The following is a 24,076-nucleotide window of genomic DNA, read 5'->3' as shown; positions in this document are numbered from 1 at the left end:
GTAACCTTGTGTTTTGTTTGTTTGTAGTTGCATGAAGTCTGATGTGAATTGTATATTAACTATCATCACTGCAAATAAACTTTTTAAAACGTTCATTGAGATGTGAGAACTTGAAATGTTTTTCATGCTGATGTTCAATAATTTTTCCATTATAACTTATATTACAAATTAGGATTCCATGAGACATACCTGGAGCAGCACAGTGGTGTGGTGGTTAGCACTGTTGCCTCACAGTAGGGAGGTCCTGGGTTTGAATTCACCATCTGGCCAGTGCCTTTATGTGTGGAGTTTGCATGTTCTCCCCAAGTCCAAAGACATGCAGTTACTGGGGTTAGGTAAATTGGTGGTTCTAAATTGCCCATAAGTAAGAATGATTGTCTCTGTGTTAACCTTGTGACAAACTGGTGACCTGTACAGGTTGTACCCTGCCTCTCGTTCTATGACTGCTGGGATAGGCTCCTTCCCTGCCACAACCTTGACAAGGAGAATGTATGAACATGGATGGAAGAAATACCTTCAGCCACATATTCTTTGGGAATGTTCTAACATTTAATAACCAATAAAAAAAATGACTTCATAGAGTTGGTGGCATTTGGATTCAATTATGAGAATTTTAGAAAATATTGTGTACAGCTTGAATGACTCTGTTAAACATCAACTCAACAAAATGCGTTGAGCAACACAATGTGTCGACTTTTAAGTGCCTGAAATTTTACAAAAAAAGTTATGAATTTTAACCACATTAACAATTCACCAGGGTGTGTGTGTGTGTGTTAAAAAAGGGTCTTGATAGCAGAATATTTTACAAGTTACAGGTGTAAATATTTGTATTATAGAGACATTTAATCTGATATTGATAATACTTTTTCTGACCTAATTCTTAATGACAAATACTTCTAAATTGTACCTGCCCAGTGTACCAGCAATAAAGATCAAAATGCTTCCCTGACAGAAAGTCCTAAAATCTTAAGCACATGTTATTTTCCCACTGAAATAGACACTAAAGACAATGTTTGTTTGGATTTGGGACATATTAGTGGTTACATGTCTGCTCGACACAACAATCTTCCATCTTCTCTGGTTCAATTCACTCTGATAGAAACACTGCAGAGCTAAAAGATGCAAACTAACAAAACGAATGTCATATTCTTTGTAACATCTTTTTACCTGGACATAGGATAATCATTTAGATGTAACCAGGGGACCAATAAGCATTCAAGTGTCTACTAAAGTGATATAAATTAGTTTGATGTTATCTTTGGACCAATAGAAACTCTTACAGTTGTGACACATCATTTAGGATTAACAGAAATTTAGAGTATAAATAGTTCAACTGGGATGTAACACTGCAGATGCCTAACTGGTGTTTGGTGTTTTTGTTTGGTCTCTTCGAAACTGCATCTAAAATTGTTAGCATAATCTAAGAAAATCAGCTAAGCATACATTTAAAGTATTTATGGTTATTTTTGGCAGATATGTTGGTCTCTTGTTGACTGTATTTCCCTAACAACTGCAGTGTGTCAAACCCACACAAGTAGTTAAGGTTTCTGCTCTCGTCCCCTGAAATGGGCGCATTAAGAATGCAGGTGCAAATTTATAAATGTAAGAAATGAAAACTATTAAAACAAAGGCATGAAATCATTCCCTTCCCTCATTTTTCAGCATCTTTCTGGTCAGAAGATAAATTATTGACAAGCTGTAGAAGCTCATCTAATGCACACATTTTTTTCTTTTTTTTAAGCTGTGAGTGGTTTATCAGATGTCTGATAACCTACTTCTTTAGAACACCTCTCTCTCTTCTACACAAAGTATAGAACACAATACTCTGGAAAATAATCACTCCTCATAGGACTGGTGCATTTGTACTCTTTCCCCTTAGTGGTAGTTGACATTTCCAAAGTTACATTATTTGACAAAATGGCCCAGAGTGTAAAACAGTGGTGATCTGTGTTTCACAATAAAATAACTGGTTGCTCAAGTATCATTTCCTAATCGTTACACAGCCCAGCATGTCCCTGCCTCATGTACGGTAGCTACTGAGTTTTAATTCTCACACTTTCTCAGTTTTCCTACATGTGTCAATCCCTTTGCAGCCAGTAAATAGCTCAAAATACACCATGAGTTTTAAAAAAATGTAATAATAAAAGAATCCTCAAATGAGATCAATTTTTTTTTTTTATTTAAGTTTATAACAAGTATTCTGATTTCTGGTTATTAATAATCAAATAACATTAATAATCAGTAGAATAACTTGATGGAACTCCTGACCAGCCCAAGCTCTCTCTGAAGACGAGGAAAAACTCCCCTGACTGATAGGAAGAAACCTCGGGAAAGGCAATTCAAAGAGAGATCCCCCTTTCCCTGGACGGCTGGGGGGTTACAGGAATTCCAGGACGGAAAATAAAGATTGATGTACCAGTCAAAAGTTTCAACTTTTCACTGCTACTGGGCAATGTGAGTGAAATTTAGAATAGTCCAATTAAATATCATCAATCTTTTTCTGTCAAAAGCATTTTGTGTGTGAGTGTGTGTGTGTGACGGTTCATCTGAACCATCGATGACGCAGGAGGTCCTTCAGTTTCGGGCGTCTTTTGGGGTCCAGGTTGAAACACATTTTCAAGAAATCCTGGCAGTCTGCAATGAAAGAAGAAGAAGAGAGATGAAGACAACAGTTCCAGTGATCCAAGTGAAAAGTGAATGTTTTAGTGTGAACTTTTCTTACTTTCAGACAGCCTCTCGCTAATTTCTAAGCTCCCTTCAAGGACATATAGTGTATCAAAGAAGGCTCCTGCATGGACTGTTTTATACAACACCGCTCCCAGCTGCCACACTGTGGTGGGTCCAGGCCTATAGGACTCGTGGATCGTCCACTCTGGAGGGAAGTAAGCAGGTGTGCCTAAAAAACATACACAATTACAATTTCTTTTGTTAGGTTGGCCCTCATTTCAACTCTTGTTCTGATATAAGAATGAAAGCTTACAGTATGTTGGCATTATATGCATTTTTAAGGAGTGAAAAACAAAAAGGCCCAGATTGGTGCATCTGTGAAGAGCAGGAACAAAATATCTTACCAGCAAAAACGGTGTACCGTGAGTGTTTGTTACAAAAGCAGCTCACTCCAAAGTCAATGAGGCGAACACGAGGCACATCGGAGCCGGTCTCAATCAGAATATTGTCAGTCTTGATGTCCCGGTGAAAGACGTTTTTATCCTCGAGTTCTTTTGCCGCCTCAATCAGTTGTTTTAGAATGACCTGGGAAAGATGATAAATTACGATTAGTCAGTGCATTAACATTTCTGTTATACTCTGTGCTTTGATTCAATGCTGTACAGTATAAGGCTCTTCCAGGAAACTTACCTTGGCTGTCTCCTCTGTTATAGTATCTGCATATTCCTCTATGTATTTATCTAAGTCCACAGCAGGGACAGGTCTCTCCATCACCAGGATCAGCTCCTTGCTCAAATCGAACCAGTCCAGCAAGGACACGGTAGCTGATGATCCTGGTGTTCCAGCTGCAAGTTTGAGCATGGCAGCCACTTCCATGGGGATTTGCTTCCCGTTCTCAGCCTGAAAAATGGCAACAAAGTGGATGATGAGGAACAGACGTTCCACAGCGCAAAGATGTATAATAGATTTTTTGTACGATGTCCAAGTCAAATTTTCCTGTGGGGACAATAAAGTATATTTGATTGATTGAGATTTAAGCATTGCATACTTACCTTTACTTTGCAGGGGACATCACTCTCTGGAATGTGTTTGATAGCGACCTAAAAGACACAACAAACAGGGCATTGGTTAGCATTTAAAGCTCCAGATTTCTACCTCACTAATATTAATTTACATTTCACTCACTGAAAGCAGCCACAGCCTCAAGAATATGAAAATTTAACAAACTTTAAATTGTATAAAAATTAACTACCTGTACAGCTGCGATAGAGGTGGAAATTAGATAAACCAAAACAGTTATTTGTTTTGTACGAGGCTGTAAACACATTTATATCCACTGTAAAGTCAGACATTTTAACATGGGACTGTGGGGACTGACACCCTTTTAGAGTCAGCTTCGACTGACCATTTCACAATCATGCAACAAGACACGTGGACATTTTAGCATGAAAAATAAAAACACTGAAAGGACAGAATCTATGCAGTCATGTGCTCTTATATCTGAGAATACCTGAAAATACTTACTGGAAAATTGTCTTCTTTCCTGTAGCCGGCAAACACTGTTCCACACCCTCCTTTTCCAAGCTTGTGCAGCTCCACGTACTTGGCTTTAAATTCACCTGAACAGACAGACACAGATTTTATTTTAGTACAGCTATAACAGAAATTATTCTATCCTGTACCCTAAATATTAATTATATTCTTCACCTTAACATAGAAGCAAAGTTGCTTTCTACTTACAGATTTTTGCAGCCTCTAATTCTTCGGCGCTGCATTTGCTCTCCTCCTGGTCCAGGCTCTTCTGTTTCTTTGCTGGTGATGCTTTTCCATCACCTGTGGCTTTCCTCTTGCACACCTTTTCTTTTGGATCAGTGGAGCTCTCTGAAATTTCAGTGAAAAACATGCACTTATCTTCCTCCTCAACGTGCTCCTCATCATTGAGCACGTGGTGAAAAAGTTTAATTTCCTTCGCTGGTCTAAATAAGTCCTCGTCATCATCTGAGACCTTCCTTTTTTGTCCTCTGACCATGCATGCGTCTTCAACCGAGTTCATGGAAGGATCACGCAACTGAACGACACTCCTTACTTCAAAGTTGAGCTGCTTTACAAACCTCTTGGGTTTTGGATCTGTAAATGACAACAATACAGTGGTGAGAAAGGGGCTCAACATCAGGACTGGAGGCATTTAGAAGGCATCAAATTCTAAATGAGTATACACTGGTCAAATACATTTTCTACAAGAATAAATTTGCTACACCATTTTACCGAAAAACAGAATGCCTCAGTAACTTCTTTGATTTTATATATATATATATATTAGTGTGAGTAAATGAAATCTGCTTTGTTCCAGTGAGTTTCTGTTGGAACAATCTTCTGCCATTGCAGTAGTCCAAACTAGACAGACACAAATATCTGAAACCTAGATGTCCATCTGTACATTTAATCTAATGCTTTCTCAGTAAATGAGCCTACCTTTACTTTTTTCCACGGAGGAGGATGCTTGCTCCTCATCATTGAGCACGTGGTGAAAAAGTTTCCTCTCCTTTGCTGGTCTAAAACAGCCCTCGTCATCGTCTGAGACCTTCCGTTTCTGTCCTCTGACCATGCAGTCTTCAGCCAAGTTCATGGAAGGATCACGCAACTGAACGACGCTCCTTACTTCAAATTTGAGCTGCTTTACAAACCTCTTGGGTTTTGGATCTGTAAATGACAACAATACAGTGGTGAGAAAGGGCCTCAACATCAGGACTGGAGGCATTTAGAAGGCATCAAATTCTAAATGAGTATACACTGGTCAAGTACATTTTCTACAAGAATAAATTTGTTACACCATTTTACCGAAAAACAGAATGCCTCAGTAACTTCTTTGATTTTATATATATATATATATTAGTGTGAGTAAATGAAATCTGCTTTGTTCCAGTGAGTTTCTGTTGGAACAATCTTCTGCCATTGCAGTAGTCCAAACTAGACAGCCACAAATATCTGAAACCTAGATGTCCATCTGTACATTTAATCCAATGCTTTCTCAGTAAATGAGCCTACCTTTACTTTTTTCCACGGTTGAGGATGCTTGCTCCTCATCATTGAGCACGTGGTGAAAAAATTTAATTTCCTTTGCTGGTCTAAAACAGCCCTCGTCATCGTCAGAGACCTTGCGTTTCTGTCCTCTGACCATGCAGTCTTCAGCCGAGTTCATGGAAGAATCGGGCAGCTCGGCGATGCCCTTTAATTCAGCTTTAATATTCCTTTTAAACATCTTGGTTTTGTATCTCCTGAATCTCGACAATTTCAGAATATCGATTCAAGCTTTTGTCTCTCTGTCTGAGTTTGCAGTTGTACTTAATAGACTCCGGAACCAGAATAAAGAATCTTGCCTCGTTTGATATTTTGTTACAAGTTTGTGACGTCATGACATTCTGTCAGTGGCTGACTGATGAACTGACGGACTTTAATTTATCCTTTTATTTATTTATTGTTTATTTTTTCTTCCTTTATTTTTTGTTTGTATTATGTTAATGCTCTGAGAATGGTTAAATAAAGACTTAAAAAGAACAAAACAAAACAAAAAAAAAAAACGACGGACTGACCGCCAGTACAAGTTACCATGGTGATGTACCTCAGTAAAAAAATAAGCACCGAGACTATGTTGTAGTAACGCGAGACTTCAACGCGAATCTCGGCAATATCAAGCAAGGCCGGAAGCCATTGATTGTTAAATATTCTAGTGAATTTAATATTTTTCGCCAGCTTAGTTATAGACAGCTTTAAAGGTTATAAAATTTATGTTAGCTAGATAGTCACTAACTGAAGCGCACTGGAGGACGGCAAGAGTGCGCGGACAGTCTGCAGATACTGACGAGTGTTTCGAGCGAGTTTTCATGGGTAAACCAGACAAGACTCCGACTCCCTCCGGCAACAAAGGGGCTCCGTTCACCAAGAGCAGTCGCCCTGAAGGTTCCTCAGAGGCGGCTTCTCCACTTACCAGCGATATAGTGGATATTTTGGACTCCATAGACAAGAAACTGTCCGGTTTCGACGCTCCCCTTTCCACTCTGGAAATTCTCCAAAAGGAGTTTCAGACTCTCCGTGAGTCTGTGGAGTTTAGCCAGCAGCAGTTGTCGATCTGGAAAAGTCGTGAAAAATCCCGATCTGGAGACTCCCGAGCTGTCATCCCGGTGGATAAGTTTAACGTGAACGGACAGCTTTACCGTGACCAGAAAACCACGCTGTGGCTGTACTGATCTAACAGGTGATCTGTGTACACAACAACGCCTTTTTCCAAATCTTCACTCCATTTTTCTACAGGTTCATCACTCAGCATAGCGCATTGTTGTTTTGTTAGCATGTTTTTGTTTGTTTTTTACGTTTGTCACTTTGTAATAATGAAAACTGTTTGACCGTTTCATTTTCTCTCTCACTTTACACACGTTTTCTCTTCTCTTTCTGCACCCAATAAGTTTGCCATAGGGATCATACAGCACACACACTGTCATATAAGATACACACACACACGCGGACATGCAGGACACGTGCGCGCGCACACAGTCATGCAGGATACGTGCGAGAGCGCGCACGCACACATCTTTAATGAAAACACAACACTTCACAAGCTAGTGTAAACATGAGCACACTGAGGTTTCAATGGCGCTTTCCTTTTCAAGTTGTTGCAGGCAGCAGATGACTTTTTTCTTGTAGTTGCTTGTGGGATCACGTCTCAACACCTCATAAGTATTGTTGTCACTGAGGAGTGTAGTAATTTTGTTGTGGTGATCAGATGAATTCAGAACAACCATGCATCTCCCCTTGTCAGCTGGCAGTATGGTGATGTTTTGATCCTTACTTAGGGCTGTGATGGCCTTCTTCTCTTGAATGGTGAGGTTGGATGGAGCAAGTCTTGCACTGGAGAGGGTGGCTGAACCTTTCATCCTGATCTGTTCTGCTTCAAGTTGGGATAGTTTGTTGTTTCTTATAGCGGACCCTGTCTGATAGGTTCTTCACCCACTTCTCTTGGTTACCATTGCTTATGGTGTCTTCCTGTTTGTTAACAGATGAATGGTATGTCTTGGTTTGAAATTTATGGCGTTGTCTTTCCTTGCCTTTGATGTGTTGTGCGAGCTGGGCTTTGTCCACAAATGTAAAAACTTCTTCTACGATGGTGTGAGGTAAGAGTGATGAGAGTTTCTGCCGAGTCTGGTGGATTTTGTTCTGGAGTGCATCTATGGTGAAGTGGACCTGTGGACCTCTTTCCTGCTGGCTAAAATGTATAATTTTCAAACTTATTCAGAGCTTCAAGTAGAACAAAATAATTGCAATGACACATTATGTTACATGTTGCGCCAATAAAAATTGCAGCTGCAGAGTGCTGTGCAGATTGAGGGATTACCACTTTACCCCATTGATAGCAACAAGGTTCAGATGTTTAACATATTCCCATGCAATTCAATGAATTTCATGAAGACTGTTTTTCCCTCTGTTCCACTCTTTCATGCTGGCTCACATTATCATAATTTTTAAACCACTGATTTAATTTCATGTATTTAATTATTTACTTTTTATTTTAGGGCAGCACAGTCTCAATTAAATGTCTCAAAATGTGCTCACAACCTTTAAATTAACAGTGTTTAACATCACTTCAACAACTGAAGCACCACTTATGTAATTTGACTGATTAAGTGAAATTTTTTTTTCCAGCTCTCATATACTGAGCTTTGGCACTGAATTCTCTATAGAGAAAAAAGATAATAGACATTGTTAAAATTTATGAATGTTACCTCTTTTCAGTGTGCTGAAACACTATCAGTGTCTTTAGTGTTCAAACTGAATGCACATTCAATCAGGTTGCAATATTATAACACACTCTTTGCAAAACTGTCAACACAACTCACAGCTTTATGTCATGGTTTGGCTGTGCGGTGGAAGGGTAGGACCCAAATGCAGGACGCGTGACAAGGAGCTAAACTTTAACAGCTTTATTGTGCTGATGCTAACAGGTCAAAAATAAACAAAAACGACAGAAGACGAAAACTGAGGGCTTAAATACACAGCAGGTAATCAGGGCAAGAGGAAACAGCAGGGCACAACAGGTGAAGCAAATGAAACTAATAACATAGGGGAAGCAAAACTAAATAAAAAACACAGGGAACACAAGACTGGCAAAATAAAACAGGAAGTGACTAACCAAGGTACACGCAGACTACATACGGGGGACTGGCACACAGACAAGGGACAGAGACGCAGACTAGTCACAACACTAGGAAAAACAACATGAAAACACAGGAGGTCAGGGTCAAGACAAAATGACAAAACAGACAAGACTGGGGAGACAAGTTTTTATTGGAAACTGTTTTGCCTTGAAAACAGAATAAGTGAAAGCAGCAGTGTTTTTTGTTTGTTTGGTTGTTTGCTTGCTTGTTTTTTATTATACTGTTTGTTAGAATGATGTCTTGCATGTAATTTAACAATAAAAGTAAACCTTTGTAAAAAAAAAAAATATAATAAAATCTTTGTGCACGCAAGACCTGTGACATGCTTTGTTGGCTCAGGACAAGATGAGTATTTTGCCAAAGTACCTTAAATTATCAGGAATAGTACTTAAGTAATTACAAATAAGAAGTAATCATATTAGGACAGCTGCTATAAGACTCTGTATGTTACCAATGGTAGTGATGACTAAGGGAAGAAGTTTTTGTATGAGTCTCCTATTACTTCCTCTTACTGTGTGTCACATCGGGCACAGTAATAAACTGCTGTGTCCTCAGTCCTCAGGCTGCTCATCTGTAGGTAGACTTTACTGCTGGAGTCGTCTCTGGAGATGGTGAATCTACCCTGGACTGACTGGGAGTAATAGATAGGAGAACTGTAAGTGCTGATATAAGCAATCCACTCCAGCCCTTTTCCAGGAGCCTGTCTGACCCAAACCATCCTGTAGCCGCTGAATGTGAATCCCGAGGCTGTGCAGGTCAGTGTGTGAGACTCTCCGGGCATTTTAACCACCGGTTCAGATTCTCTCAGAGTCTGAGCATCAACACCTAGCAAGACATTTAAAAGAAAAAAAAAAACATCAAATAAATTATTCTCCTAAAATAAACATATCAAATCAAGATCAGAATAGCCTCACCTGCCCAGCAAACAGCTAAAAGCAGCAGTCCTAACTTGTAATCCATCTTTCAATATCACACCCAAAGTTGGCTGTTATCTGTTATTAAGTAGCAGTGGAAGACGTCCCTGCTTTGCATGGACTCCTCCTCACAGGATGGAGACAGCTGTTTTTTTCAAGACTCAAACTTGAACAATCTTACCAACATGCATTTTAGCTTAAAAGTTAATCTCACCTCTGGAACCTCACTCCAAGGAAGCTTGTTCAACCACCTCTCTGGCAACAATTGTGACTCAGAAAACAAGCAAATCATCCATTTCAACAACAAGGAAACTGTATCAGTGTTTTACCCTTAGCTTTGAGGTCTGAATGATTATTTTAAATAAATTACCATTGCACTGAAAAACAATAACATACATAGGAAACAATATTTCTCAAAAATGAATCAGAATGAGCATCGCCCTGTTGAATATGTTATGTGGAGTGAATTTTGTAGAATGTGGTCATTTTGTGACTCACAGCTCAGTCAGAACAGACTTTAGTTCTGCCTGTTATATAAAAAGTTACAGCAGTGTCACTTCAGTTTTAAACAATGAATGCTTAATTTTTTTTTTTTCTTTTCTCCATAACATTCAAGTTAGTGGTTAATACAGTTAGTGGTTACTTTGAGGGGCCCAGATTCTGTGTTGTGCAATGCTTATAAGAATTTTTTTAAATTGTCTTTACAAACAGAAAGGCTAAAGATTGGCTGGTACCCCCTTTAAAAGGTGAGTTTAGAAATTGATCTAAAATGTTAAGAAGCTTGGATTTATTTAAAAGTGGCTGGATTATAAAAGAAAAAAAACTTTCAGTTTTTCCTTTAAACTATTTGTGGTCTGAGGGCTCCTCCTCTGGGGGCTTCATTTAAGTGCTCAGGCTCTGAGGGTGTTTTTTGAGGTGTGTTATTGTATGCCTATGGCACACGAATACACAGCAGTGATCTCCACTGTTAACATGTTTTTGCCCAGTAAGAGTCACTGTTTTGCTCGAAGTGTCTGAGCTGATACTGAATTTGTCCTTTTAATGAATCTTTGTAAGCTGAGTCTTCAGTATATCTCAGCACAAAGCCCCTCTGGTCCTTTTCCTGCAGGCTGTCTGATGCAACCTGTTGAGTATCTGCTCCATATGTAAAATTTGAAGTTACAAATACTTGGTGAAAACTAATGTTTCATAAACAGTTTTACTGCATCTATAAGAGTGTTAATGGTGAATTTAGTTTCACTAAAATAATACTGAAAGAGGAAGATTTGACTTCCATTGTTAGATTCAGTGAACAATTATTATTTCCACAGTTTTTGAGAACGTCATAATGAATGTCATATTTATCCAGCTCATTCAGTTGATGTTGTAAATGATTTTATGATGTTAGAATTTATGCTACAGCTGTTATTCAAGCTTATTTTATTACTCTGGTAAATATGGTGAAATGTTTGTAATGAAAAAGCTAGAATAGTTAGATGTCATTACTCATCTTTTTTACTATTGCTTTTTATCATAAAATATAACTTACACGATGTACGTCAGTGGTGTTCAGACATCTTGCTGTTATATCATTTTACAGTTTATTCTGATTACATTAATCTAGTGGAGATGTCCAGGTTCTTTAAATAAATCAGTCAATAAATAATATCAAATACACTTAATGCTTACTGTAGGCCCAAGTGAGTGCAGCAGGGTTTTGTACGGATGATAAAAAACTTCAGTCACAAAGTAAGATCAGTTAGTCTTCACCTCCTCAGCTGAGCATTAGAAGCAGCAGTCCTGCCCTGCAGTCCATCATGTTACACTGTGTGCCCTCTGTTTTCAGCAGTCAGATAATTAGAGGTGAGACTGAAAAACTTTACCTTGACTCCTCCTCCGAGAAAGAAAAGTAATGCACATGTATACTAGAAATATTCATTGTATGGAAAAATGAATCTGTCATGTTCATGGGTAAGGGTCAGTGTAGAGAGACAGTAATAAATGTGAGCATGAGTGATAGCAGCATCTCATCCCAGTCCCTTCAGACCTGCCTGTCTGACTAAGACCATTCAGAGGGGGTACAGTTCAATTTGTGGCATTCTCCACCTAAATTATTATTCAATTAATAATAAATAAATACATTATTATTATTATTTAGTATTTCTATTATATTTAGCAGTGTGAATCAACCAAAATTTCTCACAGGATGCAGCAGCCAGCAGCAGGATCACAGCTACAGAGAACATGATTGTTACTGAAGCTGAGCTGATGTGAGCTCTTCTGTCCTCTCACTGATGCAGTCACACACCTGCCAATTATGAGAAACTACTTTATGCTGATCTGAATAGAGGGACTGTGCATTTGCACAGAATCAAATATGAAGGTTCAATGACTGTGACAGATGGACATATGTTCATTTTCTCTATTTCTTTTAGCTTTTTGTTCTTTATTTGATATTATTCCTTCAGTTTTCAGACTGTTTTCAGACTCATACAACTGCTGGTTTTTGTTGTCCCCAGAGATGGTAAAACAGTCTTGACTGTCTGAGACCAGCATTTTATGCCACCACTAGTATTGTCAACCCGGGCAACTCATTCTATTCCAGGAGCCTGTCTGACCCGGGCTGTATGGTAGCTGCTAAATGCAATTCCAGAGGCTGTACAGGTCAATTTGTGGGACCCTCCAGGCTCTTTGATTGCTGATTGATCATGTTTTTGCTTCACTTTTTCAGTTTTTAAAGGTGTCACAAGAAATTCTTTACCTGCTGTGAGTCTGTAAATCAATGAAAATTAGTACGCTCAACATCACTGAAGTCACCTGCCCAGAAAATGAAAGCAAAAAAAAACTGTCCTGATATCCATCATGGAAAACTGTGAGTTAGTCCCTGTTATTCACCCCTGAGTCACAAGAGAAGATTTAAGACATTCAAGTTTTCCACTGACGCTTTACAGAATGGATATATTTATTGGGGATTTTTATTATTGATATCTGGACAATGATTTCAAACATGTTATTTTTAAACAGAAATTAGCTGTTGATGCTGTTATGTGGGGATATTCTTCTTTTCTTTTTAGTTTTGTTTTTTATTGATCTCTCAGAGTAAATTTTCAATAGAAAATACATTCTGGAGGATTTTGTACAGCTGTTCAGCTGGCTCAGGTCACTGTGGCTCTCGAGCACAATAATAAACAGCAGAATCTTCACTCTGCAGACTGTTCATCTGCAGAAACACCTGCTGTTTGCTGTTGTCTCTGGAGATGGTAAATCTGCCTCGGACTGACTGAGAATAATAGATGTTAGCACTGTTATAATGGCTTGCAATCCACTCCAGTCCTTTTCCAGGAGCCTGTCTGACCCAGGCTATATAGTAGTCACTGAATGTGAATCCAGAGGCTGTGCAGGTCAGTGTGTGGGATTCTCCAGGCCTTTTAATCACAGGTTCAGACTCAGTCAGAGTCTGACCATCAACACCTGTCAGATCAAAAAGAAAGTAGTTTTAACACAAGCTCTAACTTTATGAAGACAAATAAAAACAATAATAAGGCTTCACCTGCCCAGCAGAGAGCTAAAAGCAGCAGTCCTGTGCTACAGTCCATCATATCAAACTGTGTCTCCACTGACCTTCATTCTCTCTGCAGCCTGATAAGTCGAGTGAAAGACATCTCAGTTTTGCATTGGCTCCTCCTCACTGTGTGGACTGAATTGAGTGTGGACATTGTGTTTGCATCTCATATGTTGGAAATTACACTGTGTAAATATCTTCCTCAGTTCTGTCAGCTACAAGAAAAATGTAAAGAATAATAATAAAGGAGCATCAATCATGCACTGAGAGAAAAGTACTGCTTGTCTTACAAAACGTTAAGCTGTTCATTTAAGAGCTGTTATCATGTTGACAGAAAACATAGAAACACACTGGTTTCTCTCATTATGACTGACATTAGATTTTACCAGCATCTCTGTATCTGTGCCTGTTCTTCTATTTATTATTATTATTTAAGAGGCAATGATTTCAGGAACCAGATCACTGCATGGTTCATAAGTGGGTTGTAATATAACATATTTAATTGCTCTAGAATTTCCCAGATTTTTAAGATTAATGAGAAAAATCTGATAAACATTCAAAACACGTAAAAATATACATCAGTCAGAAGTGAGCATCACTGACTCATTGTCTCATATCAGACTTCTTATGCAAAGTAAGAAAAGCGGCTCCTGCTTCAGGTTGATGTTGTAATAATGTTTTCTTCACATGCACGCGCCTAAATATGTTTCTATTGCAGGTATAAATCTGGGTGAAAACTGAGAGTCATGGATTAAATTAAATGAAGCATCAGAGCAAAGGATTTGCACGGAGAATTTTTTTTGTAATCAAGTTCTTAGAGTTGCACAATGAATCATTGCAGAATTAGCTATTCCTGTTGGTGAGAAACAGTGTTTCTATTTCCATTAAAGCCTGATACAGCTGCTCTCTGCTGTTGTCTTTGGAAATTCCTCTATATGCAAATAATTCCTCTTTTAGTATTAAGAGAGAAATTATTTGCACGCAGTAGATCTCCTTCTACAGGGAGAACTAGAGTGCATAGCTGAGAAAATATGAAGAGAGATTGAGACTTGAAAGTCCCATCAAGGGTGTTGGAAGCACTACAAGTAAATAGAAATGGGGAACAAAGCATCTGTTTGCAATACTTGTAGCTCAGAGATAACAAAAGCAGGTTCAAGGATGGAATCATAGTGGAGGCCATTTCAAAAAGAATTTTTAAAGTTTTTAAAGGAAATATTATTCATATTAGTAAAAGATCCCACAAAAACTTCATTAGATTCTTTAAACACACCAAACAAAACACTGAATATCAGAAACATGTAGTGAGAATGAGAACGGGACAGGATGGCAGTGGAGCAGTGGGTCACCTCACAACCAGAGGGTCGCTGGTTTGAGTCCCTGGGTGAGTGCATGCTGTCATTGTGTCCTTGTGCAACCCACGTTGCCTAAGTGTGAATTTGGTGTTTGGTGGTGGTCGGAGGGGCTGTAGGCGCAAATTGGCAGCAACGCTTCTGTCAGACTGCCTCAGAGCAGCTGTGGCTACATTAGTAGCTTACCACCACCAAGTATGATTGAGGTGTGCATGAATAGTGCATGAAATTGTAAAGCATCTTTGAGTGTCTAGAAAAGGGCTACATAAGACTAATGCATTATTATTATTTTAGAATAGGATTTTGTATAGCTGCTCAAACTCATTCAGTTTGAGCAGCTCTCAAGCACAATAATAAACAGCAGAATCTTCAGTCTTCAGGCTGTTCATCTGCAGATACACCTGCTGTCTGCTGTTGTCTCTGGAGATGGTAAAGCGGCCTTGGACTGACTGAGAGTAGTATTTGCTGCTACCACTAGCAGTAACTTCAGCAACCCATTCCAGTCCTTTTCCAGGAGCCTGTCTGACCCAGTGCATGTTGTAGCTGAGAGTGTGAATCCATAGGCTGCACAGGTCACTCTGTGAGATTCTCCTGGCCTTTTGACTGCTGAGTCAAATTCTACCAGAGTCTGACCATCAACACCTGTTAAAATGAACAAGAAAGCTGTCAGCTGGCGTTTGTTGGTAAATCAACAAAAGAATGCATTGCTCAGAGTGAATCAGTAAAAATCAGTGAAACTCCCCACCTCCCCAGAATATTAAAGTAAGCAGCAGTCTGGTCTTTATGTCCATCATATTACATTGAGTTTACTCCTGTCATTTAGCATATAGTCACCAGAGTAGGTTTTAAACATACGAGTTATCCTCCTCACAGGAAGGATAAAGTGACCATCATTTTCTTTTTTTTTTAAATGATCCCTTGTGTTGGGGATTTTTAAAATCACTTTAATATTGATATTTACTAGGGCTGCAACGATTCATCGATTAACTCGATTAAATCGATTCTAAAAATTTATCGACACAAATTTACTGTGTCGATGCTTCGTTTAAACTCTGCAGCCCTCAGCTGTCTCGGTGTAAGCGGCGCTCCTCACTAGCATTAGCAGCATTAGTGCTGACGTTTTTTTGTGGGTTTATTGGGGGCTGGCAAACCAACATAGAACTGCATTACCGCCACCTACTGTACTGGAGTGTGAATCACTCACGTATACACAAGCACACATTCTAAAAAGCTCTCCGTCGCTGCGATGGATTTCATTTAACACAGTGGATCATCACTAGAGTTGCCACCTGTCTCGTAAAATACAGAACCCCGTATGTTACGGGACTCCGTGGAATACGGCTCCGTAACATGCCGTGTTCCGTACTTTACGGGACGGGTGGCAACTGTCGCTGACATGCATTTCCACGCCTCCACTGCTCTCTGTGTGTCTGTGTGTGTTGTGCTCGCTGAGAATTTCAGCTGCTATTTTTGTCTTTACTTCAGCTGTAGCTACCAGAACTGGTTTGCCAGCGAGCGCGGGCCATTAGCAGTAGCGATGGTTCGGTACCGGAAGGCCCGCCCCCCCAGGACCGAGGGGCTCCTTCAAAATATTTTTTATACTTTAATCCCTTATTAGTGACTAAATATAGACCTGCAGTAGAAACGTATTTTCGAGAGTGCTTGTGAATACAAAGCATTACACCATTACTCACACATGCGCCATGGCTCCCGCAGCCACTAGTTTTTCAAAATACTCATAGCAGGCAGCGGTTTTAACTGCGCAAGCGCAAAGAGGCGAAGCTGTGACGGTGAGCTCAAGTAGTGAAAAAGGAAACGTTTTTCCAGCGTCCAAAACAGCAGCTTTTTCTTTTAGTAACCACCATTAAATCTGTGAAACAGCTGGAGGTCCTTCATCAAGCACCTGATCAGCAAGTGTTAAGGTGAAGAAAAGAGAACTTTGTAGCTGCTCCATTCACCGCTGTTTGTTCACATGAAACTGCAGTACGGAAGTTAAAATATGCAGATAAACTGTTAATAAAAAAAAGTATTTCTTATCCGATTACTCGATTAATCGCTGGAATAATCGATAGAATACTCGATTACTAAAATAATCGTTTTATGCAGCCCTAATATTTACTGTCACTTTTTATATCATGCATTTAAAAGTATATTAGTCACACACACACTGGATTAGTCAACACTGAATGTGTTAAGGTTACTGGAATAAAGGTAAGGCCTGTAATGTTTATTACTCATATATGCTTGAGGCCTTGTTGGGCTGCAGGAACATCTCTGGTTCACATGACTTTTGTAACCTCATGTTGTATTTTAGGAACTCTTCTGACAGGTAGGCTCCAAAAGTGGAGTTCTACAGACCCACCAGTCTTTTTAACATAGATTAGCAGGGGATACATTCTAGTTAAGTGGGAAATGTCAAAGAGGTGTTTTCATAGCAGAAGTTTTAATTGAAAGAAGATTAATCATTGTGACATCTGCTAGAACTGTCATAAATTAAAAGGTACCATGGTGCCGTACGTTTCTTTAGTCCATGTGGGACAAGAGTTGGCAGAGCCTTAAAAGGTAATTGGTTGGGGTTCAAGTTTCAGGGGTTGAGACTTTATGTAAATTAGGAGGGGGTCAAAGGCAAGTTACCATCTTTAAGATACAACTTTTTTGCTCTTCCCTTCCCTTTCCTGTCCTCTCCTTCTTCTTTTCCTGGTTCTGCATCTTTCTCTGTCTCTTTGCTTCTCTCTTCTCCTCTCTCTTCCTCTCTGTGTGTGTGTATCTTAGTCTTAACTATGTTACTGTCTGTGTTTTGGTTTTTGTCTGTTTTGTGTAACCAGATGTCTAATAAACAGTCTGCACTGAAACTGCTCATCCCAGCAATTTTTTATTTTTTTTGGAAACTTTGGTTTTAATTGAGTTTGAATTTTCAGCCAAAAGGACCATGGAGACCCTAAAATTAAGACCCAAAACTTGTTTTAAATTAGTCTGCAGATTTTGGAGTCAAATCTGTAATAATGGATGATTTCACTGTAGATATTTTGACAGAGAAGAGAATTAATAAATACGGAGGCTCGTTTAAGCTACTGAAAAAAAAACTGCCATCCATTGCCATTTCGAGTTAAATATCTTGAAAGTATGTCACAGTGTGAGAGACATTGGTACACCTCAGTTAGATCACCAGCCTGTCGCAGGACCAACAAAGAGAGACAACCAATCACATTTACAGCCAATTTCAAATAGCCAATAGTTTCATATCTTTGGATGTGGGAGGAATGCCGAGGACTAGTAAGTGTCAGAACCACTATCTTGGATGAAAGAATAAAGATTCAGGAGTACATCAGGAAGATGGCCACAATGGATCTTGTGCTTAGTGAGTACCTGGGACTTCCAGATACAGAAAAACTGATGCTGGCTAACCAACTGGTCATAGTAGTGGTGCATAAGAAGAGGAAGAAAGGAAACATCAAGAAGAAGGAACACAAGAAGCTTGATAAGGACCCTCAAGCACTGCCTGCAAGGCAGATATTTTAATATATTTATATGACTTACACAATAGTTGAAATTCTTTATTTATTATAAAATCATGGTCATAAATAAATTTTTGTTCCTTGATTTGTGATACTAAAACTAAAACAATGAGAGAGAAGAGTGATATGACACTGCTCTGCCTTTCAAATTCAGAATTTAGAGTTCAAAAACCTAAATGTTCATTTATTCATTCTTATAAAGGTTCTTCTATATACTCCTGTTTAAAGAGTAATATTTGCTGCTCCCATAATCAGTAATGAGAGGCTATTTGCTAAATGTGAGTCTAGAAACTATCCAGATGATTCTCTGGAATCTTTAGACAGTGGCAACATTTTCTTCACCTACTACATTTTCACAGGAGAAGCACAGCGCTTTGAAAAGAAAACTTTATTCATCCCAATCCAGTTTTTTCCTCTGGTGTCTTTTGTAACAACTTGTGTCTCTTTTCACTGTTTTTTTTTTTTTTTTTTTTTTCATTATAGCAAACATTCATTCTGTTACAAGTTACTGCACATTCCTCTTCTCTTAGGAAAAACATTTAGATACTTAATGGGTTCTCTGTCAAGAAGTGACCGGTTAGATTTAACACTGTCTTTCTCCATATTCACATTTACCACATGTGGTAGGTTTTTGTGCCTGCTGGTGGTTTGTATCACTGTGTCTCTACATGTAACACGCACACAGCAGAGGTGGCAAAGGTACTGACATTCTATACTTAAGTAGAAGTACAAGTACTTGTGTTAAAAAATACTTTGGTAAAAGTTGAAGTACTGGTTCAATTTCTTTACTTAAGTAAAAGTAAAAAAGTACAGGCTCTGAAATGTACTCAAAGTAAGAAAGTAAAAGTAGCTTATTGGAGGACGTTTCTACCTGCTATTTTTCTGTAAGCTAACTGAACCTCATTATATTGTATATTATTGTAATAATATAAAAGGTATTAGGTACTAAACTGCAGTATTTTCATACAATCTTTGAATAACACAAAGTCAGCATACTTGTTTTCCAGTCCTTACCTTTAATTCTAGCCTCTCTTCGTCCTCTCCTGTCCCCTTTCTCCATCTCTGAGTGAACTTCTCTCTCTTTGCTCTCCCTGAAATGCAGCAGCTCTTCTTTTAGCTAGCAGACACACTGTGTGACAAACTGCACACACTTTGTGTCTTTGCAGATATTTGTTGAGCATTTAGAAACGTTGCATTTACCTGCCACATGTTACTCCCTTTATGCTCGCTCCTCTATAGTAGCGCTAGCTAAGCTGTTTATGTGCCGCGAGCGCAACTTACGGACTCAGTCCGGCCCGATTATAGCGCTATAAATGAGACATTAATTATATGGGTTTGTGTATTTAATCCCTGTGTACGTGATAAGTCCGGTGATGGAGGATACGCTAGTACGATTGTCTCTTATGTTATTGTTCCTCCATTTAGATCGTTTGATGTTTGACGGAAATGCAGACTTTTCTCAGACGTGTTAAACCTAAAGTAACGAGTCTGTTTGAAAATGTAAGAAGTAGAAAGTACAGATACTTGTGTAAAAATGTAGGGAGTAAAAGTAAAAAGTACTCAGAAAAATAAATACTCAAGTAAAGTACAGATACCTGAAAAATGTACTTAAGTACAGTAACGAAGTATTTGTACTTCGTTACTTCCCACCTCTGGCACACAGTAATAAACAGCTGTGTCCTCAGGCTGCAGATTCTGTCCTGTTATTGTCACAGTTCCAGCAGAAGTGTCTCTGCTGTAGCTGAACTTGTTCTTTAAAGCATCATTTTTGTAAAAGCTGCCTCCACCCCACTGATGAAAAATCCATTCCATTGGTTTTCCTCCACACTGTCTGACCCAACCTGTTGCATAGCTGTCAGTCACAGAATAGCCAGAGACCCAACAGGTGATGGCCAAAGACTGTCCAGGCTGCACAACCACTGAGTCTGGTTGTGTGAGATCAATACTGTACACAGCTGTGGAAACAAACATCAACATTATCTCCATCATTCATCTGAATATTCAGTGTTTCTGATGTGTTTATAATGAATCCACTAAAAGCTCCTCACAGGATCCAGCAGCAGCATCAGAGCGAATAAGATGTAGAACAGGGGTCTTCAACTCCAGGCCTCGAGGTCCGGTGTCCTGCAGGTTTTAGATGTGTCCCTGTTCCAACACACCTGAATCAAATGGCTGAATTACCTCCTCAGTATGCAGTCAAGTTCTCCAGAGTCCTGCTAATGACTTCTATATTTGACTCAGGTGTGTTGAAGCACATCTAAAACTTGAAGGACGGGTTCTCGAGGCCTGGAGTTGAAGAGCCCTGATGTAGAAGATGAAGTGATGTGCACTCATCTGTCCTCTCCCTGAAACACAGACACACCACCCCCTTTATAATAACTTATTTGCATTTAAAAAATATATATATTTAGATACAATTTTTTCTTGACCAGTCTGCATTGCAAAATATTTTTATTTTAATCACAGAGTTTGTTTACTGTAGTTGCTCCAGCTTTTAATTTAAGTAAACTTGCTATATTTTTATTTAATTTGATAGAAACATGCCATAAACCATGTGTAAATGAGTTTATTTTCATGTAAACTGAATGCTGAATATCATGGAGTGGTTGTAGATGAAGCTATAGGTAAGATACATAAAAAGAATTTATCATTGTTAAACTGTCTTGATACTATATACAAAAATAAAATAAAATAAAAATAAAATAAATCACAATGATTTAATATTTGTAACCAGATGATTTGTTTTTGAAATTCTTTTGCAGTTGTTTTCTCATCACTATACCACAGTCATAGCAAACTGGCGCTATACCTTGCACAACACACAAGGCTTTCATATCCTTACTCATAGGACTTAGTGAGTGCCCCTCCTGCTCTGCTGACTGCTGGCAGGAATCGTTTGTTCCAGAGGAGTTAAAAAGGACACAGTTTAGCTGACAGTAAATAAACAAACATCCAAAGTTCAGTTTTTATTCCTAAGCTGGAAACCTAATGCACTTCCTTGAAGTGATGGCCAAAAGCAAGACTGAAGCTGTGTTGGCAGTTGCAAGTTGGCAGAATGGGTCACCATAAATGTACACTCACTTAACTGACTGAAACTTGCAATGTTTTTCAGTGTTTATGCTTTTTAACGTGTGTGTTTGGGAGATAAAATCAAGTAAATAATGTGGCACGAGTAGCAATCTGTAACATGCAGGCCTGCTTCACCTAAAAATGGATTTCTTAATTTCAAAAATATGGGGAGGTTTCATTTAAGTAACACCTTTAAGTAACAGTTCTTTACAAAGTCTCAGAAGGAAAGAACAGGTTCCTTCATTCTTCCAATGTTTTTTTTTTTTGCTGGAACACAGCAAGTGTCCTCCACCGTGCCCAGTCTGCAGCCACCAAATGTATAAATTCCCACGTGAACTCCTCTGTCCATCAGATCATTCTGGAATGGCCTGCCTCACCTCAACCTCACTGAACGCCTGTGGGATCAGCTTGGGCATGCTGTTCATGCCACAGTGTCCAACAACAACACCAGCAAAGCTACAGAACAGTTATGTGCTAAAGCTTGAAGGAAGGACAGCTTTTGATTCTGAACAACACTTGAAGTTTTCATAACTGCGTGACAATGAAGAGCAATTAGTTTGCATAAAGACCTGAAAGGTCACGGTCATTTTAATTAATTTAATTAGTTTGAATTATGGGCTATTTGGTGATTAGAATCCCACGAGACAATGTAGCAGACCTGAGTTCCAACAATGTAATAATAATAGTAATAATAATAATAAATATTTCTACATCAACAAAAAAAATAGAAATGTAAAAGCATATAAATTTATATAAATTGTGTATATAAATATATACATTTAAAATGAAAGAGCAGATGACTCTGTATTAATAGTGGCAGCAAGTGGTCTGAAAGACTATATCTGACCTTGTAGACTGAATCAGTCTGTTAGAGAAAGCGTCAGACCACCTGTCCAGAAGGTGGTTCAGGACTATCCATGATGGAAAAAGTGACACATCATAGATTTACAGAGAAGTAATGTGTCAAAAATATTAATTTTTAAGAAAAAAACAAATAAGTAAATATTTTCATACTTCTCATTCAAAGAAATCAGAAGTTATTTTGGTAATGGCAATTTTATTTATATAGCACATTTCAGTGCATGCAAACTCAATGAGCTTAAAACAGAAGACCAAAAGATAAAAACCTTGTGTAGGTTTACAATGCCTTAAGGCAGTAAAAAACAACAAAACATAATAAAACCAAGCAAAACAGAATTAAGCTAAACCAAACCACAGAAGACTACTGTGAGATTTTTGTACAGCTGCTCAAACGTGTTCAGTCACTGTGAGTCTCGAGCACAATAATAAACAGCAGAATCTTCAGTCTTCAGGCTGTTCATCTGCAGATACAGCTGCTGTCTGTTGTTGTCTCTGGAGATGGTAAATCGGCCTTGAACTGACTGAGAGTAGTACTTGTTGCTACCACTACCAGTATCAAGAGCAGCAACCCACTCCAGTCCTTTTCCAGGAGTCTGTCTCACCCAATGCATCCAGTAGCTACTGAATGTGAATCCAGAGGCTGTGCAGGTCAGTGTGTGGGACTCTCCAGGCCGTTTAACCACTGATTCAGATTCTGTCAGAGTCTGACCATCAACACCTGTTAATGCAAACAAGAAAACATTACTGTATGTGGGACATGTTAGTAACACAAAGATAAACCTGATCAAAGCAAGATCAGTTAGAGTATTCACCTGCCCAGCAGAGCATTAAGAGCAGCAGTCCTGCCCTGCAGTCCATCATGTTACACTGTGTGTCCTCTGTTTTCAGCAGTCAGATAAATAGAGGTGAGACGAAAAACTTTGCATTGACTCCTCCTATGAGAAAGAAAAGTCATGTACATGTATACTAGAAATAGGAAAAATGAATCTGCTTATAGTAATAATGATGTGAGGGTCAGAAACAAAATGCAAAGTGTGTGTGTGTGTGTGTGTGTGTGTGTGTGTGTGTGTGTGTGAGAGAGAGAGTGTGTCCCCATTTATTTCTCCTTTTCTGAAGAATTTGTGCAAAAAAAAAAAAGCCATCTAAAAACAAACAGCTGCAAAATCATTTATAATTAAGTATGTTATTAATATGATAGAAACATTTATGATAAACATCACAAAGTGACCTCAAAATTAAAGAAATAAAGTACCAAAAAAACTTCACACACATTCACTGAAACTGAATATGACTTGTGGCATTGCAAATAGGCAAAGTGTGTGTATTTGCCTGGCTGGCTCCTATTTTTCAGTATTTACATGAGCAAGATAACTGAATTTGTGAGAAATACAGTTAATAATCTGAACTAATAATAATTTAATCTAACAATAATAATCTAATAATAATAAGCTACACAGATTAAAATCTATCTTAAAAATTTTCATAGCATACACATTTTATATTTAACCGTATGTGCTATGAAAAGCTGTTTTCCAGATCTGGACTGATTCAATAGAAAAATGTGGGAAATTTGTTTTGTTGCAGTATCACTACATAATAATTACAGTTCTTCACCAAGTCTCAGAAGCTAATAACAAAAGCTCAGTCTGCTGGCTCTTTTCCACAAAACTGAAAAATGTGAAAAACAGCTGTTTTATCCCCACATAAAGTTGAAGCCAGCACTGTTTTCTAAAGGGAGACACTTACAGGCTGCAGCATTATGTTAACTCAGTGTATGTCATGGCCGGGGAGGAAACGGACGAGGAAGGACTCACATGAAGGACTCCAGAAGCAAACATAACTAAAAAGGGGATTTATTTCAACGGGGAAACACAAATACAAAAACCTTGGAAGGGAGGCACAGGGAGACGAAGGGCAGGCACAGGGAACACAGGAACATGCGGGCACAAAACAT

At 38.7% G+C, this 24,076-nt stretch overlaps 1 protein-coding gene across 2 annotated transcripts in view; it reads right to left on the bottom strand.

Moving 5' to 3' along the window:
* Window positions 1–2,213: 2,213 nt before the first annotated feature.
* LOC115783986 (serine/threonine-protein kinase pim-1-like) overlaps window positions 2,214–24,076 on the bottom strand; it is a 1,015,907-nt gene continuing 994,044 nt past the window's right edge. Inside the window, exons 1-9 of one of the 2 annotated variants that reach the window (XM_030735025.1) lie at window positions 5,713–6,049; window positions 5,140–5,367; window positions 4,408–4,794; window positions 4,192–4,286; window positions 3,720–3,767; window positions 3,358–3,567; window positions 3,072–3,252; window positions 2,723–2,896; window positions 2,214–2,634 (exon numbers count right to left, since the gene is read on the bottom strand). In XM_030735025.1, coding sequence (XP_030590885.1) covers window positions 2,543–2,634; window positions 2,723–2,896; window positions 3,072–3,252; window positions 3,358–3,567; window positions 3,720–3,767; window positions 4,192–4,286; window positions 4,408–4,794; window positions 5,140–5,367; window positions 5,713–5,926 — 1,629 coding nt within the window. In that variant the 5' untranslated portion in view covers window positions 5,927–6,049 and the 3' untranslated portion in view covers window positions 2,214–2,542. Of the gene's footprint in view, window positions 2,635–2,722; window positions 2,897–3,071; window positions 3,253–3,357; window positions 3,568–3,719; window positions 3,768–4,191; window positions 4,287–4,407; window positions 4,795–5,139; window positions 5,368–5,712; window positions 6,050–24,076 lie in introns of those variants that run through there. The other variant, XM_030735020.1, reaches the window with a different exon arrangement.

Source organism: Archocentrus centrarchus, chromosome 8 (genome assembly GCF_007364275.1).
Source record: "Archocentrus centrarchus isolate MPI-CPG fArcCen1 chromosome 8, fArcCen1, whole genome shotgun sequence".
In the NCBI taxonomy this organism is placed as follows: Eukaryota; Metazoa; Chordata; class Actinopteri; order Cichliformes; family Cichlidae; genus Archocentrus; species Archocentrus centrarchus.
This window is presented reverse-complemented; position numbering and strand designations above follow the sequence as displayed.